Raw genomic sequence first — 23,828 nt, forward strand, 5'->3', positions numbered from 1 at the left:
TATTTTAATCATTTTTTTGTTATTTAAAGTGTTGAATGAAAAAAATCAATGTCCACATATTTAAGGGACAAAAATTAAACACTACCCTAAAATAAGGAGATTCATGCAAATAACCCCATTATATATGGCCATTTTTCATATTTGTTCACCAAACTTGGGAGCGTTTGAACATAAAAAAAATTTACTTATTTCCAAGTTAAATGGCATTTCAAGTATATTCATTGAACTTGTTCCAAAAAAATATTTTCTCAAAATTTTGATCCACCACTAACCATGGGTAATACTTTGTTATATGCTCTTTTAAAAAAGAAGAGAAAATAAAGAAATTCCAAATATATGACGAATATATTCGGGAGGAGACAACTAGGCAAACCAAGCCTTATCCTCTTTGTTACTTAACAAAAAGTTTTTCTATGCCAGGAGTGGCACTTTGAACCAAAGTCAAGGTCAACACTAAAAATAATCTCATTTGATGATTGATCTCGTGTCAAGTGTACTATCTCGACCTTTAATTGGCCCTTGTCCTATACAAAGAAGAAGTGAGCACCACTTAAATCAATAAGCTGTCAGAAATTTTTTTAACTCGTATTGAAACTCAACTAATCTAAATTCACACACTGCAGCGCTTACAAGAAGATTTTTCTATAACCATAATTAAGATCTTTGATTAAGAAAGCTATAAGATTTATTTGTCCACATGAGTATCAGATCAGTATAAACATTATATCTTATCTTTCATGGACAAATGATTTCACCTTAATGAGTTTACATCAGTGACTAAGATCTACCTATTGCACCGCTCACATATGAGTACCAAACAAAAATTAATTGAAGTTAAAAGTATCTGCATAAGAAACAACTAGATCTAGTACAAGATGATCTGGAAATCAGACAAACCAACAACTTATGAGAAAAGAAAATACAGAAAAATTAGTGAAGGAAATTTGAAACAAAATTTCGACGGAAGAGATCTGTCAGAAGAGTGAATGATTTGATATCAACATAAATTCAATAGAAAATATCAAGCAAATCCCATGTTAATGCACAATCTGAGCTACATATTTTCAATTATTCATCACCTGTCAACCCTTCAGAGTCCTATGTGTCGAGAAGTTCCATCAAACTACTGGTGGATACAGCCAGGCCCATGGGATCTTCCACTTATCAGTAGGCAGTAGCCGAGCAATGCAATCCTGCAAATCTCATTTTACCAACATGAACTCACAATTTCTATATATAAGTTATATCATTCTGAAATATCCTACTTAGGCATTGAAAACATTGTCGCATACTCTGATTTACAGAGCACAACATAATACAGAAGAAGAATAGAACTCAATTGCACAACAGCCTTGTATATAAAAGAATTTCAGCCAAAAACTGCTGAAATTCAAAATGTCTCGCAATACATTGTAGTATGTTAACTGTCAGCATGTTTTGATGTCAGTCCAGCCTATTTTCGTCCAGAACAAGGTCCGAACTCTCTACATCATACAAGTATAACTTTTTTTGTTTCTATCATCACATGTATCACAAAAATCCTCCAAATTCAAAAGCAGCAGCAATCAGAAAAGGTTGCATCTACAAGCAAGCTTTCGAGTCAAATATCACTGTGTTTCACTATGGCTTCTCATAAGCAAAATCTTGAGCCAGGGTGTGGAATCCCATCCCCAAATAAGAGCATACAAGAACTTGAACAATTCCCATCATTTACATACAGGACCTCAGGATAAATTGAGAGGTTGTTCTTCACATACATCTACTTGTTGGAATTTGAAGATTGTATTAAAGGTACAGTGGGTTCAGACTCGTCTGAACTTGCTTGGGAAGTACCCTTTTTTAGCTTGTGATTGTTATATGCTGCTACACCTGCAATAGCTGCACAGAGCACCACAACTTCATATGTTATTAAGAGCTCATGAAGTAGTACCATGAATCTTCATACTTCTTACCACACATATAAACACAATAGGCAGAAACTTATGTTTAGGCTCACTAGCATGAGAAATAATCAAAAAAACCGTCCCAATCAACATGAAGTTTAGTTCAGCATTACACTTATCACCCTCCAAGTTACAAAATGATGTACAACTAAGATCCATAACCCTTAGTTGGCATCTGTCTTCAAAGAATCACTAACTAGAAGTGATGATTATGTCAGTCCAATCTAATACAAATTCTGAAAAGAAAAAAAAAACAATTGCACAAGATCAAAAGAAATCTTAGATATTCTCTATGGACTAGCAGCAGCGTTGATATTTGCAGTTATGGTAGTTGGTAGAGTCCATTCTCAAAAGCTCTTAAGCTTGCATAAACCCACAGATATACATCAGAAGGATTATGCAGCTGCCAGAAGTTAAATTGAACCAAAGCAAGAAGAGATGAAGATTTAAAGCAGGCTTTTCAATATAAGGGATTGATCCATCGTCTGGGGACCACCTTTGACACACTATTTCTCATCACAATAAAAAGGCAGATAATCCCGGGAACCTAAACAAAAATGCATTCACTGATCTAATCTTTTTATAGATTGATCCTATAAATTTGACTGCATGAGAATAGTGGAACTCAGCACAGGAGAACATTGAACATGACTGTAATGCACTTCAAATAGTTAAAATAATGTCTCGGTGGTAAAAAAAAAAAAAGAGTAATATCTCTGCAGCGACACAAGAGGGTTAGGAGAAGAATTTCGAGAAGGAGGTTAGAAAAGCTACCAATAGCATAACCAAAAAGGTTAATCAGTGTCAATTTCGTATCAGCAAAAAGTAGTGCAGATAACAGCACAACCACCCAATCTTTGACAACTCCAGCAACACGAATTGTCAGGGCACTTGTATGTTGAATCACCAGAAAAACTGACAGATTCAAGGCAAAGGTACACAGAGAATTTAGGGTTAGAATAAGAGGTTGAAAGTTCCATGTCCTCTGTTCATCCATCTTAGGTTTCTCCAAAAAGATCCATGGAATTAAAAGACAAAGAGCACTGCATTTGTCAAGAAGATTCCAATCAAATAGAGAATTTATAGTGTTGAAACAGACAAAATAAAATTATCAACACGTCAAGCTTTTAGACTATAAAAATACATACCTGCATGGGCTAACATAGTACATCACAGATATGGGATTGAGCTTCAGGCCTTTTCGTTTCACCAGAATCTCCATAAATATAAGCCTCAAAGCTTCTCCAACAACACCTCCCATTTGATAGACAACACCTACCCAGTTAATATCTATTTCCCCATAAGAAGCCACAAGTACACCCAAACTGATTATTGACATTATGAGAAGCATTCTGCAGCTCATCATTTCGAGTCCGGCTGCAACACCCAGAATGAAAACTGCTACTGGCACTGCAGAAGAAACCAAAAGAGAGAGAGATGATGCCCTTGGCACAAATTAAAAAAGTACTTGAGCAGGTGGTCACCAGCCGAGCCTCTAAAGCTGTCTATCAAGCATGAAGTGCTGCATGACAGTTCCCCTGTGAATATATTTCTATCCTAAAGCTGTATTTACTTTTACCTTCTACAGTCTACAATTTGTAAGACAGCTCAAAAAGTACTACTTACTGATTGCTTTCAACATCTGAGCAAACGAAACAGAAATATAGAGGTAGGCAGTGTTTCCAAGCCAAAGTGTCATTGCAAACATTGCACCAATTGGTATGACTGAACTAATGTATCTGCATATTAACACCACAATATGTTGAATGAATGACAATTTTAAAAACAATTGGAAGAGAAAAACTGACAAAAGATAACCACAAAAAAAAAAGAACAACAAGAAGGAGAAGAAAAACAATAACAAGAGCAAATAGTTGTCTTACATGGATGAATTAGAATGCAGGCAAAAAAGATAATGAGAAGCCCAAACTGAAAGTTTCTTCAACTTCGTGGTCAAGTTCACACAAATAGGTAAGTAGAAAGTTCAACATTAACTTTTGTTTCTCTCATTATTTGGTAAAAACTTTTGGTAATTACATCAGCATACTGAACTCCTTTTTTAGCTTATTTGATTACTCCATTTTAGTTACAATTCAGTTGGCACATTTATAAGATCAGAATTTAAATATGTAACAACTCTATAAGAACACGTGGAGGCGACAAATTGAATTTCATTTTTATTAAGAGTTGATGAAAAGGAATAGTTTTTTTTTTAGGATAAAAAAGGCAGATTGATGTGTAATTTCTCGTGAGGTAAGATACATGGTATAATTCTTTTCATACAAAAGTGAAAACCGTTATCACATCGAAAAAAGAAAAAGAAACGTGGACATATAACTTGGGAACAAAGGACCAAATGAGCTTAAGTACAATGTCAGGAAAGAAAATAATTCCTCTGATAGAAGCCAACCAATATCCATAATAAGACATATATTTGACATGAAACTCTTTCGCTTGAATACTCACATATCTAGAGTCATCCCTTCCTCAACTTTCATTATCTGCATGAAATCCTCTAAATTAGCACTATAAGGTGGCATTCATGAAACCATTAAAAAACAAAAGGGAATATTCCTTACCTTGAGAACCTTGGTAAGCATAAAACATAGAATTGAGGAGAAGACCATGTGAAGCAGAGTCAATCCAAGGGGATAGGGAAAGTTTATTTCTTTTGAAGACAAAACCCACTGCAACACACATCACTATAAGTCAGATAAACCGTAAAGGAGCTACAATATGTCAGAGATGTGAACTAGTCTTAAAGGCTGCAATTGTTAACTAAAGTTGACTTATAATAGGGCTAGATAAAGGATGACACATCTTTATCTTGTCTTCTCTCCATGAAAAAGCAAAGATGCAGAAAGCCATGATCAAATAAAGTATTGTGGTCACTGGCCGCAGTTCCAAAGAAAATCCCAACCTCTCTCTCTCACACTAACAGAAAATTATTTTATAGGCAGTTAATTGACTAAGATGTTGCAGGTTCTCAAAATTCAAGTATCGGAGCTATGGTGAAATTATCTAATGATAGACACGGATATAAAAGAAAAAAGGACAATGATCTAAGTTCCAGGACTATTAGAATAAAAACTTACAGATCAAATCTAACTGAATACATGATAGATCACAATTAAGGAACTTATACGATCATGATCGATAGGCCATTATAACATGCAACCCTAGTTCATTCCAGTGTCCCCATCATACACTGACGTGGAAGGGAACATTTGCAAAGGAAAACAGTAAGGGACAGGACATGGATATACGGAAAAAAGGAAAACTATCGATACAGCAACCAAAAACAAAATGAATTTTAATATGCACAAAAGGTTCAGTACTGTGAAGTAGCTTACACATTTGTATCTGCTCTTTTTTACAACCTTTTTATCAGTTTGATTTGGGTCTCATATATGTGAAGAGAGCATCAAAAACTTGTTCAACCAGCATAACAATTCCATATAAGCTCAGTCGAGACTTTATACCAGAAAAAGAAACTCATTTACATCCATTGACCACAAACCTGTTTCGAGGCACTAGTACACCTCAATACTGGCTAAAAGAAACTGAAAGTCATCTATGGCAATAATACTTACTTTAGAGTTTCCGTAATCTATCTAATACATCGGTCCTTATGTATATTGAGTGACACTTCTATATGTTCACTTAACAATTTCTAGAATGAATTCTCAACTAAGTTGTAAAATGAACAAAATATAGATGTCAGCAGCGCATAAAAGCAATGCTAGAAGATAAGAATATTTCCAGTGTTTAAACTTCAGTAACTTCTTTAAAGTTTAAACTGGTAAAAGAGACTTTAGACTGATTAGAAACAGAATGCAACCTTAAGTTTCCGGTTAAAGGAATAAAATGTTTTCAAAAACAATACACTTGGAACAAACAAATTGATGAATTGATAAGACATATGGTACTACTGCTTCCCATGAAAGGAATATGAAGTTCTATATCATTAAACTCCACCTTTGTGACTTCAAATGTCTAAGAACTAGTTCATTTACTTGATTACTTGATTTCCCTGCTTATCCTCTATAACAATAAAAAAAAATACAGAAATGAAACCAGAGTTAAGGACCGGTTGAAGTGCAATTGGCCTATAAACGTCGACACTACCCTTAGGGCGTAATTTCACAACCTTGCAACAATGTATACTACGTGTATATCACTCATAGCAAGAGACATTTCTTCCAACTGTCAAAAACAGATCCGCGATTTTAACTAAATGGACGCAAAGTACCACTGCACAGGGGAGGAGCTAGAGTGTAGAAAGCGGATTCAACTGACATACAGCATTTTGGTTCAAACCTTGCATTTGCCTGTGTACAAATTATCTATCTAGAAGACAGTAACTCAAAAGGACTAAAATCATGAACTCATAAGTTTCAAATCATGGCTCCGCTGAGTGACTGCCAATACTCTCATGTTATTATGAATGCAAAATTAGTACTATAAACACATATCTTATGAAACTTTTGACAGCAGTAGCTAAAGTCGCCATAGATCCAAGGTAGAAAACATTACTCCAGGATCCAAAAAGTCAGAAGATCAATGCAATATAGACAGTGAATCAAAAAAAAAAAAAAAACACACACACATACAATAAGCACATTAAATTATAGGCAAATTTACGTGGTGAATTATAAGGAATAAGAAGCGACCTTGTTGAAGAAGATCTGGCCACTAGAGAGTGCAATGTAGAGGAGAAGATATGAGTATGTTAACACATCGTCGGTCACCCATTTTCTCTGCGGATCCGCCATTTCTGAAACCTCACACACTGCAATGGGAATGTTAGATTATTTGAAGAAAAGTTTAAGAACTGATAGATTGGTGGAGTGGAATGGTTAAAAAGTGTGACGAGAAAGTCAGAGGAGAATAGGGGAGGAGTGTAGTGTTCAGACTTTTAGCGCGCCTGACTTGATGGATTTGGTTTTGGTTGCTTCTTTTCCCAGTTCTCTTTTTGATGATCCTATTACCGACTGCGCCATTCTCGGTTACTTTCCTTCTAGTTGCATTTTTCTTTTTTACAAATTAGATTAAAAAATAAGCGTAAGTACCTAAGGAGCTAAATTTAAGAGTACATTATATTTACCAAACATAGTGAGAATTTAAAGAAATTTTCAAACATAATAAGAGTTATTGAAATTCATTTTGTATCATTGATATAATAAGTTTTGTAATTTATTTTGTATCGATAATAGAACAATTCGCTATGATATAACCATTTATTTTGTATTTGTTATATCACTGATATAAAGTGAATTATTGAAACAATGATGTATTACGAAATTTCAGAAATGACTGTATTACTAATATAGAGTAAATTTCAGAAATTTTCGTTATATTTAGTTATTATCTAAACTATTACTATGTTGGATGACCCGGCTTTAAATTATCCTAATTTCTGAATTTTTCCCAAAATATACCAAGATATTTGTTTGTTTAACAGTAAACAATATTGAAATTATTTGGGTTATTGTATTTACTATGTATGTCAGATCTAATTCAACAAGAATAGGTACCAAGTATCTCTCTTATTACGGAGAAGGCGATCACATTTAAAGAGAAACTCTTTGGGTCTTGGACATTTGAGCCAAAAATCGCATTGTAAGCCCACCTAGCTTCGGAATCACAAGAAAAACTTTTAGGCTGCAACTGAATAAGATAAGAGCGAAGCTCAATCATTTTTGGAAGATTCACAATCTTCCCCATCTGTTATGTAACTGATATAGATGTGAGCAAACAAGAGTCATTGTGGAGGCAAATTTCGTAGACAGTGTTTCCTAGAATTTGGCTATAAATTATCTTTCATTCAGTGTAAACCGTGGAATCATTATTGTTTCACCAACAACATATATATTACTTCTTAAGCTTTGTTACTCATTATCCTGATTAATATCAATAATATAATATCAGACCATAGACTCTTTTTATTTACTTAATTTATTATTTTATTTCAATTCAATAATTTGTTATCCTCTTGTCTTATTCAGATAAATTGAGCAAGTTATTATATTATACAAATCACATATTTTAATAATCTCAATTTGCGTGTTCTTAAACCACACTTAAGCCCTTGAATAACTTACTCGATTTTCAAGACTCTTAAGTACTAGTATATGCTAAGGTGGGTGTTTCATACCTATTAGTTGTTTGATCTTATTCTTAATTGAGAAAAGTCATAAATGTGAATTTTGAATTCAAATTCTATGAATAAGAACTTTTACGGTTTCTAGAATTGAGCCAAATAATGTTTTAAGCTTCTGTTTGACCATAGATTTTGAAGTAAAAACTTAAAAATTTGAGTTTTGAAATCTGAAGTTGAGTTTGGACATTTAAAGATAAATTTTCAAAATTTATGATTAAACTCTAAGTAAGATTATGGATATAATAGACCTACTATTTATTATAACTAGGTAAATTACTCGTGCTTTGCACGGGATTGAACTATTTTATTAAGTTTACATATGATCATTCGGTAACATTCGTATTTTCGATACATACACTATACTGTCAAGAACATAATAACTAAATTCAAATGAAAAAAATTCGGCTCCTTTCTTATGAACCTCCATCATTCACTTTTTTATTATAGTATATTGTATCATGTATATTAAAAATGACACTAAAATTGTTAGTATCATAAATGTTTTTCCTCATTATCTCAAATAGTCATTACTATTGCTTAAGTTTCATATCACCGGCCCCAACTTATTTGGAATTGAACCATAGTTATTGTTATGATTATAGTATGCAGTTACAAAGAATTAATGCAATTATAACCAAACAATATGTGACATCTGAATGGAACTATTAACAACTGGATATTCTAAATCAAAATTTTGACACATAACAAATTAAAATCTTACAGCATAATTTTGTGAGCACTTGAACTCACAAATATCCACAAATAATAATAAAGACGACCTTACTTTCCTAACAATCAAGAAGAAAAAGGTATGTTGCTCGACATATATTTCAAAAAGATAGTCTGTTGAGCCGTATCCAAGTTTACATTTGACAAATTAATTTGAAAGAAGCTAAAAAGAAAGAGTTATTACTTCATTATATATATATATATATAAAAAACTTAATCAAAAGAAAGAGTTATCACTACAACAAAAAGTTAGCTTTTACGGCAATTAATAGCTTAATTGTCACTAAATATGAATTTCATAGGCAATTGGCACTCTATATATATGTCCCTAAAGTCTATAGCAACATTGAATGTAATGACAATTGATTAATGTCGGTAAAGGCTCTAGCACTCTTCGTTAATGTGCATATTTATTGCCAATAATTATTTTTTTTGTTATAGTGTATTTTGGACATTTGTTAGTTTCAAGAAATCTTGATCTCTTATTATGCCCAAAAAGAAGAGACGAAGAAATATGACAAATTAGTTAACTTGCGATAAAAGTAGTGGACTAATTGTCTCTATGCTAATATTCTAGGAAGAGTGCAATGACGTACAAAATGTTTGTACCTAAGAAAAAATAATTAAAATAATATACTAACTCTGGCAAGCAAGAGACGATCTGTTTGGTTCTTTTAACAAACTTCATCATTGGTTCCGTATTAGTTATCACATATTTGTTGTTGTGTGCTATCAAATATAGCACAACCCACAAGCAATTTTCCCAAAAAGTATATGAAGAAACCTTTAGAAAGGGACAAAAGCGAAGATAAATTTTCAATCATTTTTAACAGAGTTAAAAAAAAGTCATCAAAATAGCAAAAAGAAATTGCAATATACATGAATCACTACGACTTACAGTAAAAGATTAAGTTTCATGAAATATGAGGAAGAAAACTTTGAGGAATGAAACACACTTCATAAGAAGCTTGAATAATGTATTTGAATTCGACTCCCCAATAGCGAAAAAAACCTACAAATAATAGTGGCAAAAATAAAAATTTTGTTTATTAAAGAATCAAATGTAATGAATTCAACAATTTCAGTAGCGTTATGAGTTTTGGACTGAGAGGTGCAAGAGTAGTAATGTCGCGTTGCAATTAAAATCAATTTTCTTTGTTTATATGAAGAAACATGTAGAAAAGGACAAAGAGAAAATCAATTTTTAATCATCCTTGTTGAAATTTTTAACATAGTTTAAAAAAAGTCACCAAAATAGCAAAAAGAAATTGTCATAGTTACATGAATCACTATGACTTATAGTAAATATTAAGCTTCATGAAATAGAAGGAAGAAAACTTTGAGGAATGAAACAAACTTCATAAGAAGCTTAATTCATGTATTTGAATTCGACTACCCTATAGCGGAAAAAACTTACAAATAATAGTGGCAGGAAATCCCTCTATTTATAAACAATAAAGGGTACTGTGAACAAATGTTTATTGTGTCTTATCGGAAATGTCACAACTCTTTGGAATACAACCCTTCAGAAATGTCACAACTTTTCATAAAAGTTATAACTCTTCATAAAAGTCACAACTTTTCGTAAAAGTTACAACTTTTCATAAAAGTTACAATTTTTCGTAAAAGTCATAACTATTCATGAAAGGAAAGGCTAGTTTAGGAAATAAATAAATTCAAAGGGAATTCTTGTTTGCAGTGGCGCCATGTAAACGGGCCTAGAGTTCTCTTTTATATATATGATATATACGATTTTAGTAAATTTTATACATAAATTTATACTTTTTGTAAAAATTAAGTACACGCCTCGATAAACAGCACCAATCATCGACCCGTTGACCTGTTTTACTGTACAATTAGATTGTTATTTAATTTTACAGGCCATTTTAATTGTTAAAAAACTGTACATCACAAAAGTTAAAACTCTTTCCCATTTGACAAACGCAACATGACATATTACTCTACTACTCAACTGCCTAACCAACATGACTTTTTATAGTTGTGGCAATTTAACAAAAAAATAGAGCCTTTAAAGGTACTCAAGTTCACGTGTATTCTTTCTGCACGCATCTCAATGTATTCTCACATGAAGTTGCCCATATAAAAATTTTAAGTTCGGTCGAACTTATAACTTTTGCTAATTATTTTGATATTAAATATATTAAATTTAATTATTAACACTTGAAATCATTTATATTGATCGAATATTTCGACTTTTAGCAGTATCTATTTCGGTAGAAGACAGTGACTCTCAGTTCTCATCTTCCCTTATCTTCATATAACCCTCTGTTTTTTTTTTTGTATTGACAAGTGGCAGGGTGTTATTCGGATGATTTTATAATAAAATTAAAAGATTTATGGACATATATAGGTCATACGAAGATAACTTTACCTTAATTGAGCTTATATGAATGATCTTTTGGATATTATTGTGGGGATGATAGTGAAGGGAAATTGTGTAACACAGAAGAAGGTTATGTGATAGAGAGCCACACATTTGCATACCCCTAATCGGATGTGGTTTAAAATATTCACCTCCAAAAACTGATCCTCAAATTTGTGCTTCTCTATTCATCCACCCCATACATTTTTTGTCTTTTTCTTAATTCCTATTTAATTAATTTCTTGCCCCATTTTTGTCAGTATTATTATTGTTTTCTTTTTTCTACTATTTTAGTAGCAAGTTGTTCACTGGTTTTCACTAAGCACAAAGTGTTCTCAACACAGCTTGGGAGTCCAAGGTCTGTTCTAAACTTCCCTTACTCTTTTTTTTTTTTTAGTTTTAATTTACTTTCAAGAATCTTGTTTGATGGAGTCTTATTAGATGTTAGTTCTCTGTTTACTGCATGCATGTCTGATGTTTTTCTACTTTTTTGATTCATCTGCCATGGGGTTTGTTCTGTTTCTGCCAAGCTTAGTTTCTTCATTTGCCTTCTTGTTTATTGTTTCTTGATCAAACATGTTATCTCCATGTGACCTATAGGTCACAGGTTCGAGTTGTGAAAGTAGCTACTATGCTTGTATTAGGTTAGGTTAACTTGGGATGCTTTGTGCACCGAGCTGTCTTTTTTTGTTTTTATCAAACATGTTAAGTTTCTTGTATCATTCAGTCTCATAGAGAAGCTATTGTTGCTTTTACATCTATGATGCATACTGCTTCTTCACTAATCATGATGAAAACTTTATCCTGGAAAATATTTTACATGATGAAGTCATTTTTTGTCGTTTGATTGACGGAGGAAACTGTTTTCCATCAAAGGGGTTCGATGACTTCCTTCACTTATAGGTGGAAGTCATCTTCTTTTTAAGTATCGATTCCAGCTCTAATTACTTCATATCACTTGCTTTAACTAACTTTTTAGACATTATAGGTAGAAGTCATTCAGTCTCATAGAGAACCTGTTGTTTATCTAAGTTTTTTTTCACATGTTTGATGCATACTTCTTTATCTTCACTAATTAAGGCGTATATGGTATGACGAAAACATTTTCTTGAAGAACTATATGGTACTTAATTTATACCCAACCAAATACTAGAAAATGATGTAGATGAAGTTTCTTTGAGTAAAATATTTTCCTTGGTTGCTGTCATATGATTTAACAGTAATATGTATCTTCAATAAGGCTTGTCAACAGTGCTAATTTTGTGTAGCGTCAGGAATTTTGGAGGGGGAGCGTGAAATTACTGCTAAAGATGGAGGAAGTAACCAATGTTACGGAGTATCAGGAGATCGCCAAGAAAAAGTTGCCAAAGATGGCTTATGACTACTATGCCTCGGGAGCTGAGGACCAGTGGACTCTGGCTGAGAACAGAAACGCCTTCTCAAGAATTCTGTAAGTAGCTCTAGCTCTGAGACCTGAACTACATAAAATATGACTCTTGGGGTTATATTCACATGTATATTCTGTTCTTTTGCAACCGATACAGGTTTAGGCCCCGTATTCTCATTGATGTGAGCAAAATTGACATGACCACCACAGTGCTAGGATTCAAGATTTCAATGCCTATCATGATTGCACCAACAGCCTTTCAGAAAATGGCACATCCTGAAGGTATACCTTGCACTCATACAAGTTTTAAAATGTATAATCTTACTATCTGGACTCGTTGGGTGTAACTATGAATTTATGTCATGTTATCGCAACTAACCTCAAAGGACATAAGTAATATGTTAATGGACTGTTGCAATTAAACTGAAGATTTGTGAATTTTCATCCATGCATATTTGAGAGGCTTTGAGCTCTGTCTACTTGAGAAAGTTGTTGGTCACATTTGGTTTAACAGTTTAACTATTGATTATTAGAAGTGATTCTAGAGTTCAGATGGCAATAGTTTTACGTGTAGTACAAAACATCTTTTTTGAAGGCTCGAGTATTATTTATGTGGAAAAACTCTAAGGTGTTTCGGAAGTCTGATTACTTGGTTGCTTTATGCAGGGGAGTATGCTACAGCAAGAGCAGCATCAGCAGCAGGCACAATCATGGTTAGTCTCACTTGGTTGTCAATAGTAACTCTAATTTTATAATAATGCCTATGGATTGCAAATATGATGGACTCATACCTGATGTTACATAATGTCGATAAAGTAATTTAGGAGTCTCGATAATACGAATATCATTTCAGCCAATGGTTAGTGACTTTAAATCTTCTTTTGAAATGCATAGTACAATTGATGCAGTTGAGTCAACTTTGGCTTTGCACTTCATACCTTGCATATAATTATGTTATAATTGCAATAAATGAAGCTTTAAGTTTCTGGAAGTGATCACATAATCAGGCAACATCATTTTGCTTCCCCTGCATTTATTTATTTAATGTGTGCGGTCAATCCTCAGAAAACAAGTTCTTTTATATTTTCATTTGGTTCTCTTCTTGTGATTAGAAACCTTGGAATTTGTTGTTCATTATTAATAAATTTAAACGGGGTTAGACTTCTTGGTATTTAGAGTATTCATGAACAGAAAAGACATTTCAATGAAAAGGGAGTATATCTTTGCACCCTTAGATTTCATGTATGATTTCTGCCTCTTCAGTGCAGCTAATTCAAGCTTTAGTTGTTGTTTGTTACTGTAATTACTATACCGGGAGGGAGAAGGATTACGTATTAGGACAACTATTTACTGGTTCCTCAGAAGACACTTGAAGCCAGCTGTTAGGATCTAAAGTACTTGTATTTGACTTAGAGCGCGGTGTTTTTCACTTTGCTAACGCAACACAAATTTGTCTTTCAGACATTGTCATCTTGGGCCACTTCCAGCGTTGAGGAGGTTGCTTCAACAGGACCTGGAATCCGTTTCTTCCAGCTTTATGTGAGCATGAACTTACTCTTAAAATTTATGAGAAATGTACACACACCATATTATGCCTAAACTGTATCTATCTTCTCATATATTCAGGTCTACAAGGACAGAAATGTTGTTGCTCAACTTGTGAGGAGAGCTGAAAGGGCAGGTTTCAAGGCTATAGCCCTCACTGTTGATACCCCAAGGCTCGGACGTAGAGAAGCTGATATTAAGAACAGGTAGATATCCTAATATTACTGTCACTCTATTAGGTTGTGTTGCCTTTTCAACCAGATAAGGAGCTTAATATATGAAGCTGTACAAGTTAATTTTATCTTCATCGCCTTGCAGATTCGTGTTGCCACCATTTTTGACATTGAAGAACTTTGAAGGATTGGACCTTGGCAAGATGGACCAAGTGAGTAGACGAATAGATATTTCTCTGATCTGTGCTGCATCAAGTTCTTGTAAGAATCTATTTATGTATAATCTTAAATTGTCTTCTTGTTGCAGGCTAATGACTCTGGATTAGCTTCGTATGTTGCTGGTCAAATTGATCGCACTTTGAGCTGGAAGGTATATTACCTTTCCTCGGGTCATCCTACATATTCCATGTTTTATTCCCCCTTTCCATCATTTCTTAAGAATTCAGTAGGCCAAGAACTATTCTTTAATCTCAAATTGGTAGAAACACTAAAGATATGAAATACACATATATTTTTTGGCCAATGAGGAAAAGAACTTCAGTTTGTCAGTGTTCAAGTGCACTGAGGTTAGGATTGAAACTTGAAACTCAATTTGACATGACAAAAAAAGATTTGATGTACTTGCATTGCATTTGAAACTGTGATGGACATTCTGTGCTTAAAAATGAATCTCGAGAAAAAAAAATCTTATGTCAAGGATTTCTTTCTGGACTTGAACAGGATGTTCAGTGGCTCCAGACTATCACTTCAATGCCAATCTTGGTGAAGGGTGTACTTACGGCTGAGGATGGTATATGATTCAATACTCTAAATAATCTACCCTCTTTTATTATTCAGTCCTATTATGTTCATGCATTAATGCTGAAACAATTTACCATCTTGGATTTGCAGCTAGGCTTGCAGTTCAGGCTGGAGCAGCTGGTATCATTGTGTCAAACCATGGTGCTCGCCAGCTCGATTATGTCCCTGCAACAATCTCGGCTCTTGAAGAGGTACATGACTTGTTTCTAACAGTACTTGTTCTTTTGTTGTTCCTGTTACCTGTTCTTTGCCTTCTGTTGGGAGCTTCTACACACATCCTTATTTTCTCCGTTCATGCTGTTGTTCCAGGTTGTGAAAGGTGCACAAGGCAGGATCCCTGTATTCTTGGATGGAGGTGTCCGCCGTGGAACAGATGTCTTTAAAGCTTTGGCACTTGGAGCTTCAGGCATTTTTGTAAGTACCATATACTGATTGGACCTAGATTGGTGGCACATAGCTCAATCTTTTATCTTTATCTACTCACCAGTAGACCAAGTAGCGCCTTTTTCCAAAATCTGCCTTGAGAATGGTCAACAATCTGAAAGTGATTTTAAATCTCCCTAATAGTCGTAGTAATACAATAATTACGCCTCAGTCCAAAGCAAGTTTAGTATCTTCCCTTTTAGGCCGCTATATTGGGAAATTCAAAGTTAATAGAAGTCCCTTGCACTTTCGAGAACCACGAAAAGTAGGCATTATAATTTATACCTACATAATCAGTGAATGATAAATAACAGCTGGTAAAATATTGGAGAACAAGTTCCATGGGTAAATGGGAAATGGGACAATCTTAACACATTCCAAAACCAGTTCATTGTTGGCTAAGCACACAGTTACATATTATGCCATGTTTCCTTTTCGTCTTCAAACATTGACATTCTGTATTGTCCTTAACAGATTGGAAGGCCAGTAGTTTTCTCATTGGCTGCTGAAGGAGAAGCTGGAGTCAAAAAAGTGCTGCAAATGTTGCGCGATGAGTTTGAGCTAACTATGGCATTGAGTGGCTGTCGCTCAATAAAGGAGATCACTCGGAACCACATCGTCACTGACTGGGACACCCCACGTGCTGCTCTTCCAGCCCCAAGGTTGTGAAAATGTACCTGAAGTTTCATATTATTTCATCAAAGCAATATTGCTTCACTGTCTCAGAAGCTTATAATTTGATTTGGATACTCGTTTCTGTTTAATGAGTTTGCGATTATGTTAAGCTTTTCATGGTATTGAAAAACTGATATATTCTGATAAATGGCAAGTGATGCCTCCATTGTACATCCTCTATTTCTATATATCATCATATCGTCGAGCTTTGCCCATAAAGTTCTCTGCTCAATATTATTCAATAGTTCAATACATAGCAGAGGTAGAACTTCTCTTGTTTGTGGCATGAGTTGTTCTTAGTTGGAACAAACTAGTAGATCTGCATCTTTAAAATCAATGCTTAATTCAGATAAAGGATCAGGATTATGGTGAATTACTCGTTACAACAACATACTCAGTGTAATCCCACAAGTGGAGTCTAGGGAGAATAGAGTGTACACATACCTTACCCCTATCTCGAAGTCCGAGATAGAGAGGTTGTTGCCAAATTCCAATAATGATAACTAGTTTGGAGTTCATGTTGGTTGATTTAATTATGTGTGGCGCACACAAACAATACAACATTTTGAAGATGATACTATAGAAGCCATGGCTTGTACAGTTCCTTTTTTTTGTTTGTTTGTTTGTTGTTGTAGGTAATCATACCAAAGAAGCCAACTCAGTCTGCTTGTTACAAAGCAGTATCCTCAGTTTAACTTTGAAAGTTTATGATTTAACTGCCTTAGACCAGTATTTAGGAGAAAATTCATTTTCACTCACAAAACTCCAATTTTTTCCCAAATAAAATGCATGTCCAAACACAATTCATAACTCAAATTTTCAAGTTTCAACTTCAAAATCTATGGTCTAACGAATAATAACATCTATCCAGTAATTGTTCCTAACAAGTAACATATTATAACAGAGCTGCCTAACTTTGGATTAAAGAACTTATTCTTCTCAATATTTATTGTTTTTCTTAATGGCATGAAAATAGCTAAAACGACTCTTATTTTGGAATGAAGAGAGTACAAAGGTATAGTTGAAAACAATATGCAAGGTGTCATTTACTAAAGTTAGAGCTAAAATAATACTTATTTTGAGACGAAGGGAGTATAAAGGTAAAGTTAAAAATAATTACATATTAATTATTGCCTAAATCAATCATTAATTTGAGATGATAGGGTATAACGATATTCCAGTTGCTAGACACTTTTTTTGCTAAAACTTTTTGGAATAAAGGGAGTATAAGTGTATAACAATATTTTCCTTGCTTTAACAAAAAAAAAATGTTAATTAACATCTTTGTAACACATTAACTAGTTAGGAGTATTATCAATTTTAACATCTAAGACTGTTTATTTTCACTTTTAATACTAATTTGATGTTTAATAATAATCATCAAAATATAATATATATATATATATATATATATATATATATTATGTTTAATTAGTATAAATTTGTTTTTACCGACCAACTAAATATATAACTTACCTCTATTTTTAATCAACTAACTCAAACAAGCTCTATATTTTAAAACCACAGTAATATTTTTGGTTTCAGTAATCCTTTTAAGTTAGTAAAAAAAACTTATTTTGTGGAGAAAAAAAAAAGAAAAAAGACATCATATATAATAGATTATTAGACGTTGGCGCAAATTAGTGTAGCCCTAAAAACCCAGAGAGCTACAGAGGTTTAAGCAAAAGCAAAAATGGGGAAGAAACGAGAACGCCTCACAAATCCAGAACCCTTCCTTGACGATGATTCCAAATCTAAAGCTTCTTTGAAGAAACGCTCAAAAGCTCCTAAATCTCACCAGCAGCAACAACAGGCAAATCACACTAAACGATTTCGGCTGAAATCAGTAGTTAAGAAATTTTTTGAATAAACTTAAGAACTAATTGTGGATTTGTTTGTTGTTACAGGTTATATCGTCTAGCATTAGCTCGAAGATATTGAAGGAGGCGTTACTTCAGCAGAAGGAAGTAGATGAGGAGGAGACACGAGAGAGAAATCCCAATGCTATAGTTTTTCCAGAGGATGTTGCAACTAGAGCTGTTGAGGAGGAGGATGACGATGACCTTGATAATTTTAGTGGGTTTCAGGAGACTCAAAGTCAATTTGGTGATTTGGAGGTAACCTCTTTGTGAAACTAGCTTAGTGGCTGCTAGGAAGGTTGATTGATGCAGTAACTATACAATTGCTTGAACTTTTTGTTGTGTTTCATTGATATGGAACTGTTTAGTCTGTATGAGCTTCACGAACTTCCTATAACTGAAACATAGAGGCTTCCCATATAGAGCAGATGGATATAGATGATTTATAAAGCCTACCTCAACTGATTTTGGTTTGAGGGCTAGTTATTTGATTAGTTGATTTTCATTGACGTTGGTTATGACTGGACCTTTTCTAGCTACAACAGGAGCATTTTATCTGTTTAATACAATAAAAATTGGATCTTAACTGATATCTACCAAGAAAAAAAAATTCAATTTTCAAGAAGTAGAAACGGGTCACTTCTTTTCCCAGTTTCTCATGGTATCAGTTCACAACAGTTAGTGACTTATTTTTTTCTGCGCCTCAACACAGGATGAGGTTGACAAGTTGCTATTGGAGGATGAGAAGCTATTGGAGGCTTTTTATTCTACACAAAATCGCCCTGAACGCACATTGGGCCAAATCCTTATCGAAAAGAGCAAAGAACAAAATGCACAAGTTTCTTCAGGTTTTATTCTGTCATTTCAGAACAGGAAACAACTATCACCAATATTTGACTTGTGATTGTTCTTGAGCAACCCAAGCTTTAATTACATTCGTTATCAAACTTCTTTTCAGCAATTTGACAATGTCCTTTATCCAAAATAATAATAATAAAAGCTATTTAACTATGAGAACTGATTTATGTTTGTTTGTTGCAGTGCAACCAATGCCTAAATTGGATGAATCAATCATTGAGTTATACAAAGGGTATGTTTACTCTCCTGGTCCTTATTTTATCAGTTCTTTATCTGCAAGCTTAGCTTGGCTGACTGGCGGTGGTTGTTTTGCAGTGTTGGCAAGCATCTTAGCAAATACAATTCAGGCAAGATGCCAAAAGCGTTCAAACATATTCCTTCATTGCAATATTGGGAAGATGTTCTATATTTAACAGAACCTGAGAAATGGTCACCAAATGCAATGTACCAAGCCACAAGAATATTTGCTTCAAATTTGGGTGTCAAGAAGGCAGAACGCTTCTACAAGTTGGTCTTGCTCCCACGAGTTAGAGATGATATTCGCAAGAATAAGAGATTGCATTTTGCTCTGTATCAATCCTTGAAGAAATCTCTTTATAAGCCTGCTGCCTTCAATAAGGGAATCTTGTTTCCTTTGTGTGAGGTATAAAACCATGGTGAAAAAATTCTTTATATGATTGGAGAATTGCATTTATGTCCAAAGTTTACAACTTCTTTCGTAGAAACTAACAATGATTTGATTAGCTATATTGTCTTGATTGCCTACTGATTGTTTAAATGACTTGCTTTACAGCAAAATATAGGCCGTGACTCAGGGATATTGAAAAGTGGGTTATGGGTTTTCTGTTTATCTGCTTCTCTACTTTACGGGTATTTTGTTACAGCTGTGCAACAAAACTTGGTGAAATCTGGTGTTACATGCATGCTGAGAATTTTGTTGTTAAGCAGGAGTTACTCGAGAATCTGACATTCTTCTTGTATATTTTAGTTAACCAAAAGCTAGTAAGTGGATAAATGTAGTCAAAAGTTGCCTATGTGTTTCAAAGCCTTGCTTACAATGAGATATTACAATTGTGTGCTGCCTCTTTTTTTCTTCCTTTCCTTTTTTGGGGGGTCTGGGTTTCAAACAATTTATGTACTATCTGACTCTTTTTCTTTTGTTGTTGGAAAGTTTCATTATGCATGAATTCTCAATGAGAAAAAAGAAAAGAAAAGAAAGTGTTGTTATGTGCCTTTCTAATCTATTAGCAACACACGGCCATCCTGTGTTGAGATCAGTTTTCTCGGATACTCTTATGTACTTTCACATTGTCAGGACACACAGATTTAATATAGTTCTATCTTCTGTATCATCTCTTTGTATATGTGTATGATGCGTATCCTGCTTTCTGAAATGTCTATTTTCTGATCCAGTCAAGGACATGCACCTTGAGGGAGGCTGTGATCTTTGGGAGTGTTATTGAGAAGGTCTCCATTCCGCATCTTCATGCTAGGTATGGTTGCTGGAAATATTTATAGTGGTAGCAGTGACATGCATTTTTAGGGCTTTAAAAGAAGATGTCATCATATTTGTACCGTGAGATTCTCTTAGTTCTGCTGATGGTCTTTCTATATTTTTGTGAGAACCATGAGAATTTCTCTAATGATTCTCACCCTACACTATTTATATGGTTGACAAAGTTATGTGGTAACTTCTCTTACCTGTTTATTTTATGATCATTGGTGTCACAAGTGCTCTGGAAGAAATGCATTCGGTTCAATGTACTAGAATCTGAAATTCAATTAAAATACTAATAAAGAGCTCAAGCAAGATGCTAGAAATTTATGCAGTGAACTGAAATCTGTTACAAGTTTCTGCACGTCCCTAATACTGTCATCCCTTCATTCTAATAATTGGAGTACCTACACCTACAAATTGCTTATATGGGAACTGCTAGCTTAGTAAACTATGTATACTTTGCTATATCATGGTTAAAATCTGCCTCTTTGGTTTAAAACAAGCCTGCAGTGAATATGAAAAAACCATTTGCAAATTGTGTACAGCCTTCATCCCACTTTAGGGCGTATAATTTGACTGGATTTTGTAGTAATTTGACTTCATGTCTTCAAAAGAAGGAAATAAGAGCAAACACATGTTAAGTAGGATATAAATACTATTAAATTGTTGGGTTTTAGTTCCAAAAGGATAGATACACTAAGAGTAGTCAGTAGCTCAATAACCAAACTTCACATTTTTTACTGGAAATTTTAGCTTAGGACAAGATTAGAAACAGGAAGAGTACTCTATTTCTATAACTTATTCTTGTTGCAACTTCCTCATCTTTTGCAAATAAAGACAGTTATTATCAAGGTATTTCTACTGTCACTGTAATATCTCATTCTTTGAGAAGTCTTTAACTTTTAATCGTTCTGGTATGCAGTGTAGCGCTGCTGAAACTTGCAGAGATGGAGTATTGTGGCACAACAAGGTATTCTACATGTTGTGCTTTCTTTTGAACTTTTTCCTTTTAGTTTACCCATGATTCAAGTGCCAGTAAAAAACTGTATACTAGGATATTTATCCTGGTTAATGTGAAGTAGCATTAGTTTACATCAGTCTGCATTCTTTTGAACTGTATACTAGGATATTTAATTATTTATCCTGGTTAATGTAAAGTAGCATTAGTTTACATCAGTCTGCATTCTTGGGGGGAAAAGTTCTGTATTTAGTTTTTAGGAATGGACCTACAGGAAATAGTTGCTTTTATTGAGATCAATGGGAGCTAAACTATACAGCTGGAATTTTTAAGCATCAGAATATGTTCAATCATGCAAGTCATGCTGCGTTATGCAGATTATTTTTTTCCGCTACAACTAGTCTGATCATTTTTTTCTTTCTTTTTGCTGCAGTTATTTCATCAAGTTACTGATTGAGAAGAAATATGCTTTGCCCTATCGTGTACTTGATGCCATGGTAGCACACTTCATGAATTTCTTTGATGAAACAAGAGTCATGCCTGTGATCTGGCACCTGTCACTTCTTGTATTTGTGCAGAGGTTAGTTTCACCCTTTCATTCTTGTGGTGTTTCTTCCTCTTTATGTCAAAATGGTAATTAAGCTCGAATGTTATTTTCTTATTTTGAATGATAAAAGCTTCAAGATTACTTCTTATACTTAACCCAATTGATAAGCTACACATTAGCCTCATTGACGTCTCGCCTTCTACTGATCATCTTTTCTCTCAAGTAATCATACATGCTTTAAATTCTTTTTAGTGTCCATGTGGATTAAAATTCTTATTTGAATATATAATTACAAATTTATTGACAGAATGGGAATGCAAAATGATGATTAACAACAATTTCTTTTATATTAAGGAACATGATGTAACGATTCTTGTTAATTCCTAATGTCTACTTCACTATGCTGTATGACTGACACTGCCTTTCTAAGTACATTTTTAGGTAGACAAGTGTTGTTACTTAGTTAGGTGATGTTATGTTCTTTTCTTTTAATAGCGCTTCAATGGTAACCTTGATATTGCCTTTGCATTATGGGGTCTTTCCTTTTTACATTCTTGTCAATTTGTCCAATAACATGATAGCTTTTGCAGAGTTCTGAATATTGCTTATACTATGTGGACAAATATTGTTACAGGTACAAAACTGAGATGAGGAAGGAGGATAAAGCTAACATAAGAGCACTTGTTGAAAGGCAAAGACATAGATTGGTATGCTTTTGTATTTTATTTTTCATTGCTGCTGTTCTGTTTTCTGTTGATGTAAGCAAATTCAAGTTATGTTTGTGCTTTCAAATGCAGATTACACCAGACATATTGAGGGAAATCGAAAAGAGCAGAAGTCGTGGGGAAAAGGAGGATGATGCAATGTTAATTGATATCCTCTCATTGATGGTTTAAATCTTTCTGTTACATATCTGCTTGAGCTTAATTTGGTCTATTTATACCGTTTCCTGCTATTGCCATAATATAGTGGGGTTCTTAATGTTTTAAAAACTGCTGATGAAACAAAAAATCTTTAAATCTTCCGTGACAGTTCATATGCTTAAATTCTGCTATTCCTGTGTGTGTGTGCATATCTGCATTGATGGGATAGGTTGTCATGCACAATAACAGTCATCTGTTTGTAAGTTTTGTGTATCGTTGAAGTTAGTTGCTTTTTGCAAGATGGATAATTTTTAACTTGTTTATTTCCTGTTGTTCTCTAATGACTGAAATAAAATAGTAGATGTAGCTATGATTTATTCATGTTGCTAAAGTTACTTGTTGGATGTTCCTATTAATATTTTTTCTGCTGCATAATTGGAAAATATATTTTCTTAACTCTGTATTACCAAGTCCTCTTTCTGTGATCAATAAAGCAATTGAAGAAGATAGGTTTGATATCCCCGATGTTCCTATGGAGGAGGACTAGATTTTCTCAGCAACCTCTATACGTGGTAAGATATTCGCTTATGTAAATGAAGTTTCTAGGTGTATTTATATACGCGCGAAGCTCCAAGCCAATTCTGCAGACTAAAAAGTTCTTTTTTCCCGTCAGATGCAGTATGTGATGGATGGTATACTAGCAGATTTAGGTTTCAATATGGAATAGAGATCGAGCTGTGTGACGAGATCGATGAGCATGCGTGCATGTGTGGGCCGTTGGAGTTGAACTAGAGATTTTGCAATATATTCTTTCGTGATATTTATATTTTTTGGTTCCGTCTTCATGGGCATATGCCTAAGCAGGTTTATGCAACGACGAACCTAAAAGTTGTAACTGCCGTGGTTTTTCGAAGTTTAGTGTATCAATGATACATGGGGTTAGATTTTACTATGACTCCATAGTCAATTTTACGTTTCTGTGGTGAATGAATTTTTCGTTTTTTTCTTTAATTATGTTCTTTG

The 23,828-nt window shown here is 34.0% G+C and overlaps 3 protein-coding genes across 4 annotated transcripts; 2 read left to right on the top strand and 1 right to left on the bottom strand.

Moving 5' to 3' along the window:
- Positions 1 to 1,339: 1,339 nt before the first annotated feature.
- LOC125839315 (probable sugar phosphate/phosphate translocator At3g14410) lies at positions 1,340 to 6,844 on the bottom strand. The gene is made up of 7 exons (XM_049518307.1): positions 6,617 to 6,844; positions 4,523 to 4,630; positions 4,410 to 4,444; positions 3,570 to 3,682; positions 3,092 to 3,353; positions 2,718 to 2,986; positions 1,340 to 1,878 (listed from the first exon to the last, which is right to left on the bottom strand). The coding sequence occupies exons 1-7, from the start codon at positions 6,716 to 6,718 to the stop codon at positions 1,760 to 1,762; spliced, it is 1,008 nt and encodes a 335-aa protein (XP_049374264.1). The 5' UTR covers positions 6,719 to 6,844; the 3' UTR covers positions 1,340 to 1,759.
- Positions 6,845 to 11,198: 4,354 nt separating this feature from the next.
- LOC125839314 (glycolate oxidase 1) lies at positions 11,199 to 16,393 on the top strand. 2 transcript variants are annotated; one of them, XM_049518306.1, is made up of 12 exons: positions 11,199 to 11,576; positions 12,487 to 12,668; positions 12,763 to 12,887; positions 13,272 to 13,318; positions 14,067 to 14,144; positions 14,232 to 14,356; positions 14,469 to 14,535; positions 14,631 to 14,693; positions 15,044 to 15,113; positions 15,215 to 15,315; positions 15,434 to 15,538; positions 16,022 to 16,393. In XM_049518306.1, exons 2-12 carry the CDS (start codon positions 12,529 to 12,531, stop codon positions 16,214 to 16,216), a joined length of 1,116 nt encoding a protein of 371 aa, XP_049374263.1. In that variant the 5' UTR covers positions 11,199 to 11,576; positions 12,487 to 12,528; the 3' UTR covers positions 16,217 to 16,393. The 2 variants fall into 2 exon arrangements, with proteins under 2 accessions (XP_049374263.1, XP_049374262.1); XM_049518305.1 differs by having other exon boundaries at positions 11,289 to 11,576; positions 12,493 to 12,668.
- A 1,457-nt stretch (positions 16,394 to 17,850) lies between these two features.
- On the top strand, positions 17,851 to 23,760 carry LOC125839311 (bystin). The gene is made up of 12 exons (XM_049518301.1): positions 17,851 to 18,035; positions 18,130 to 18,339; positions 18,794 to 18,929; positions 19,123 to 19,171; positions 19,255 to 19,582; positions 20,353 to 20,432; positions 21,360 to 21,407; positions 21,829 to 21,975; positions 22,577 to 22,649; positions 22,740 to 22,815; positions 23,273 to 23,377; positions 23,479 to 23,760. The coding sequence occupies exons 1-11, from the start codon at positions 17,916 to 17,918 to the stop codon at positions 23,350 to 23,352; spliced, it is 1,347 nt and encodes a 448-aa protein (XP_049374258.1). The 5' UTR covers positions 17,851 to 17,915; the 3' UTR covers positions 23,353 to 23,377; positions 23,479 to 23,760.
- The last annotated feature ends 68 nt before the right edge of the window (positions 23,761 to 23,828 follow it).

This window comes from Solanum verrucosum, unplaced genomic scaffold (assembly GCF_900185275.1).
Source record: "Solanum verrucosum unplaced genomic scaffold, falcon-dt-bn FXZP01000170.1, whole genome shotgun sequence".
Classification (NCBI taxonomy): Eukaryota; Viridiplantae; Streptophyta; class Magnoliopsida; order Solanales; family Solanaceae; genus Solanum; species Solanum verrucosum.

Excerpts from the sequence above, each read along its gene's own strand:
- LOC125839315 (XM_049518307.1), bottom strand. The coding sequence starts at position 6,718 with ATGGCGGATCCGCAGAGAAAATGGGTGACCGACGATGTGTTAACATAC. Across the intron at positions 3,683-4,409 it reads GAAGGGATGACTCTAGATAT|ATACATTAGTTCAGTCATAC; the intron begins GTGAGTATTCAA and ends GTTAATATGCAG. Across the intron at positions 1,879-2,717 it reads CCTTTTTGGTTATGCTATTG|CTATTGCAGGTGTAGCAGCA; the intron begins GTAGCTTTTCTA and ends TGCTCTGTGCAG.
- LOC125839314 (XM_049518306.1), top strand. The coding sequence starts at position 12,529 with ATGGAGGAAGTAACCAATGTTACGGAGTATCAGGAGATCGCCAAGAAA. Across the intron at positions 13,319-14,066 it reads CAGCAGCAGGCACAATCATG|ACATTGTCATCTTGGGCCAC; the intron begins GTTAGTCTCACT and ends TTTGTCTTTCAG. Across the intron at positions 15,114-15,214 it reads TGTACTTACGGCTGAGGATG|CTAGGCTTGCAGTTCAGGCT; the intron begins GTATATGATTCA and ends TTGGATTTGCAG.
- LOC125839311 (XM_049518301.1), top strand. The coding sequence starts at position 17,916 with ATGGGGAAGAAACGAGAACGCCTCACAAATCCAGAACCCTTCCTTGAC. Across the intron at positions 18,930-19,122 it reads AAATGCACAAGTTTCTTCAG|TGCAACCAATGCCTAAATTG; the intron begins GTTTTATTCTGT and ends TGTTTGTTGCAG. Across the intron at positions 20,433-21,359 it reads ATTCCGCATCTTCATGCTAG|TGTAGCGCTGCTGAAACTTG; the intron begins GTATGGTTGCTG and ends TCTGGTATGCAG.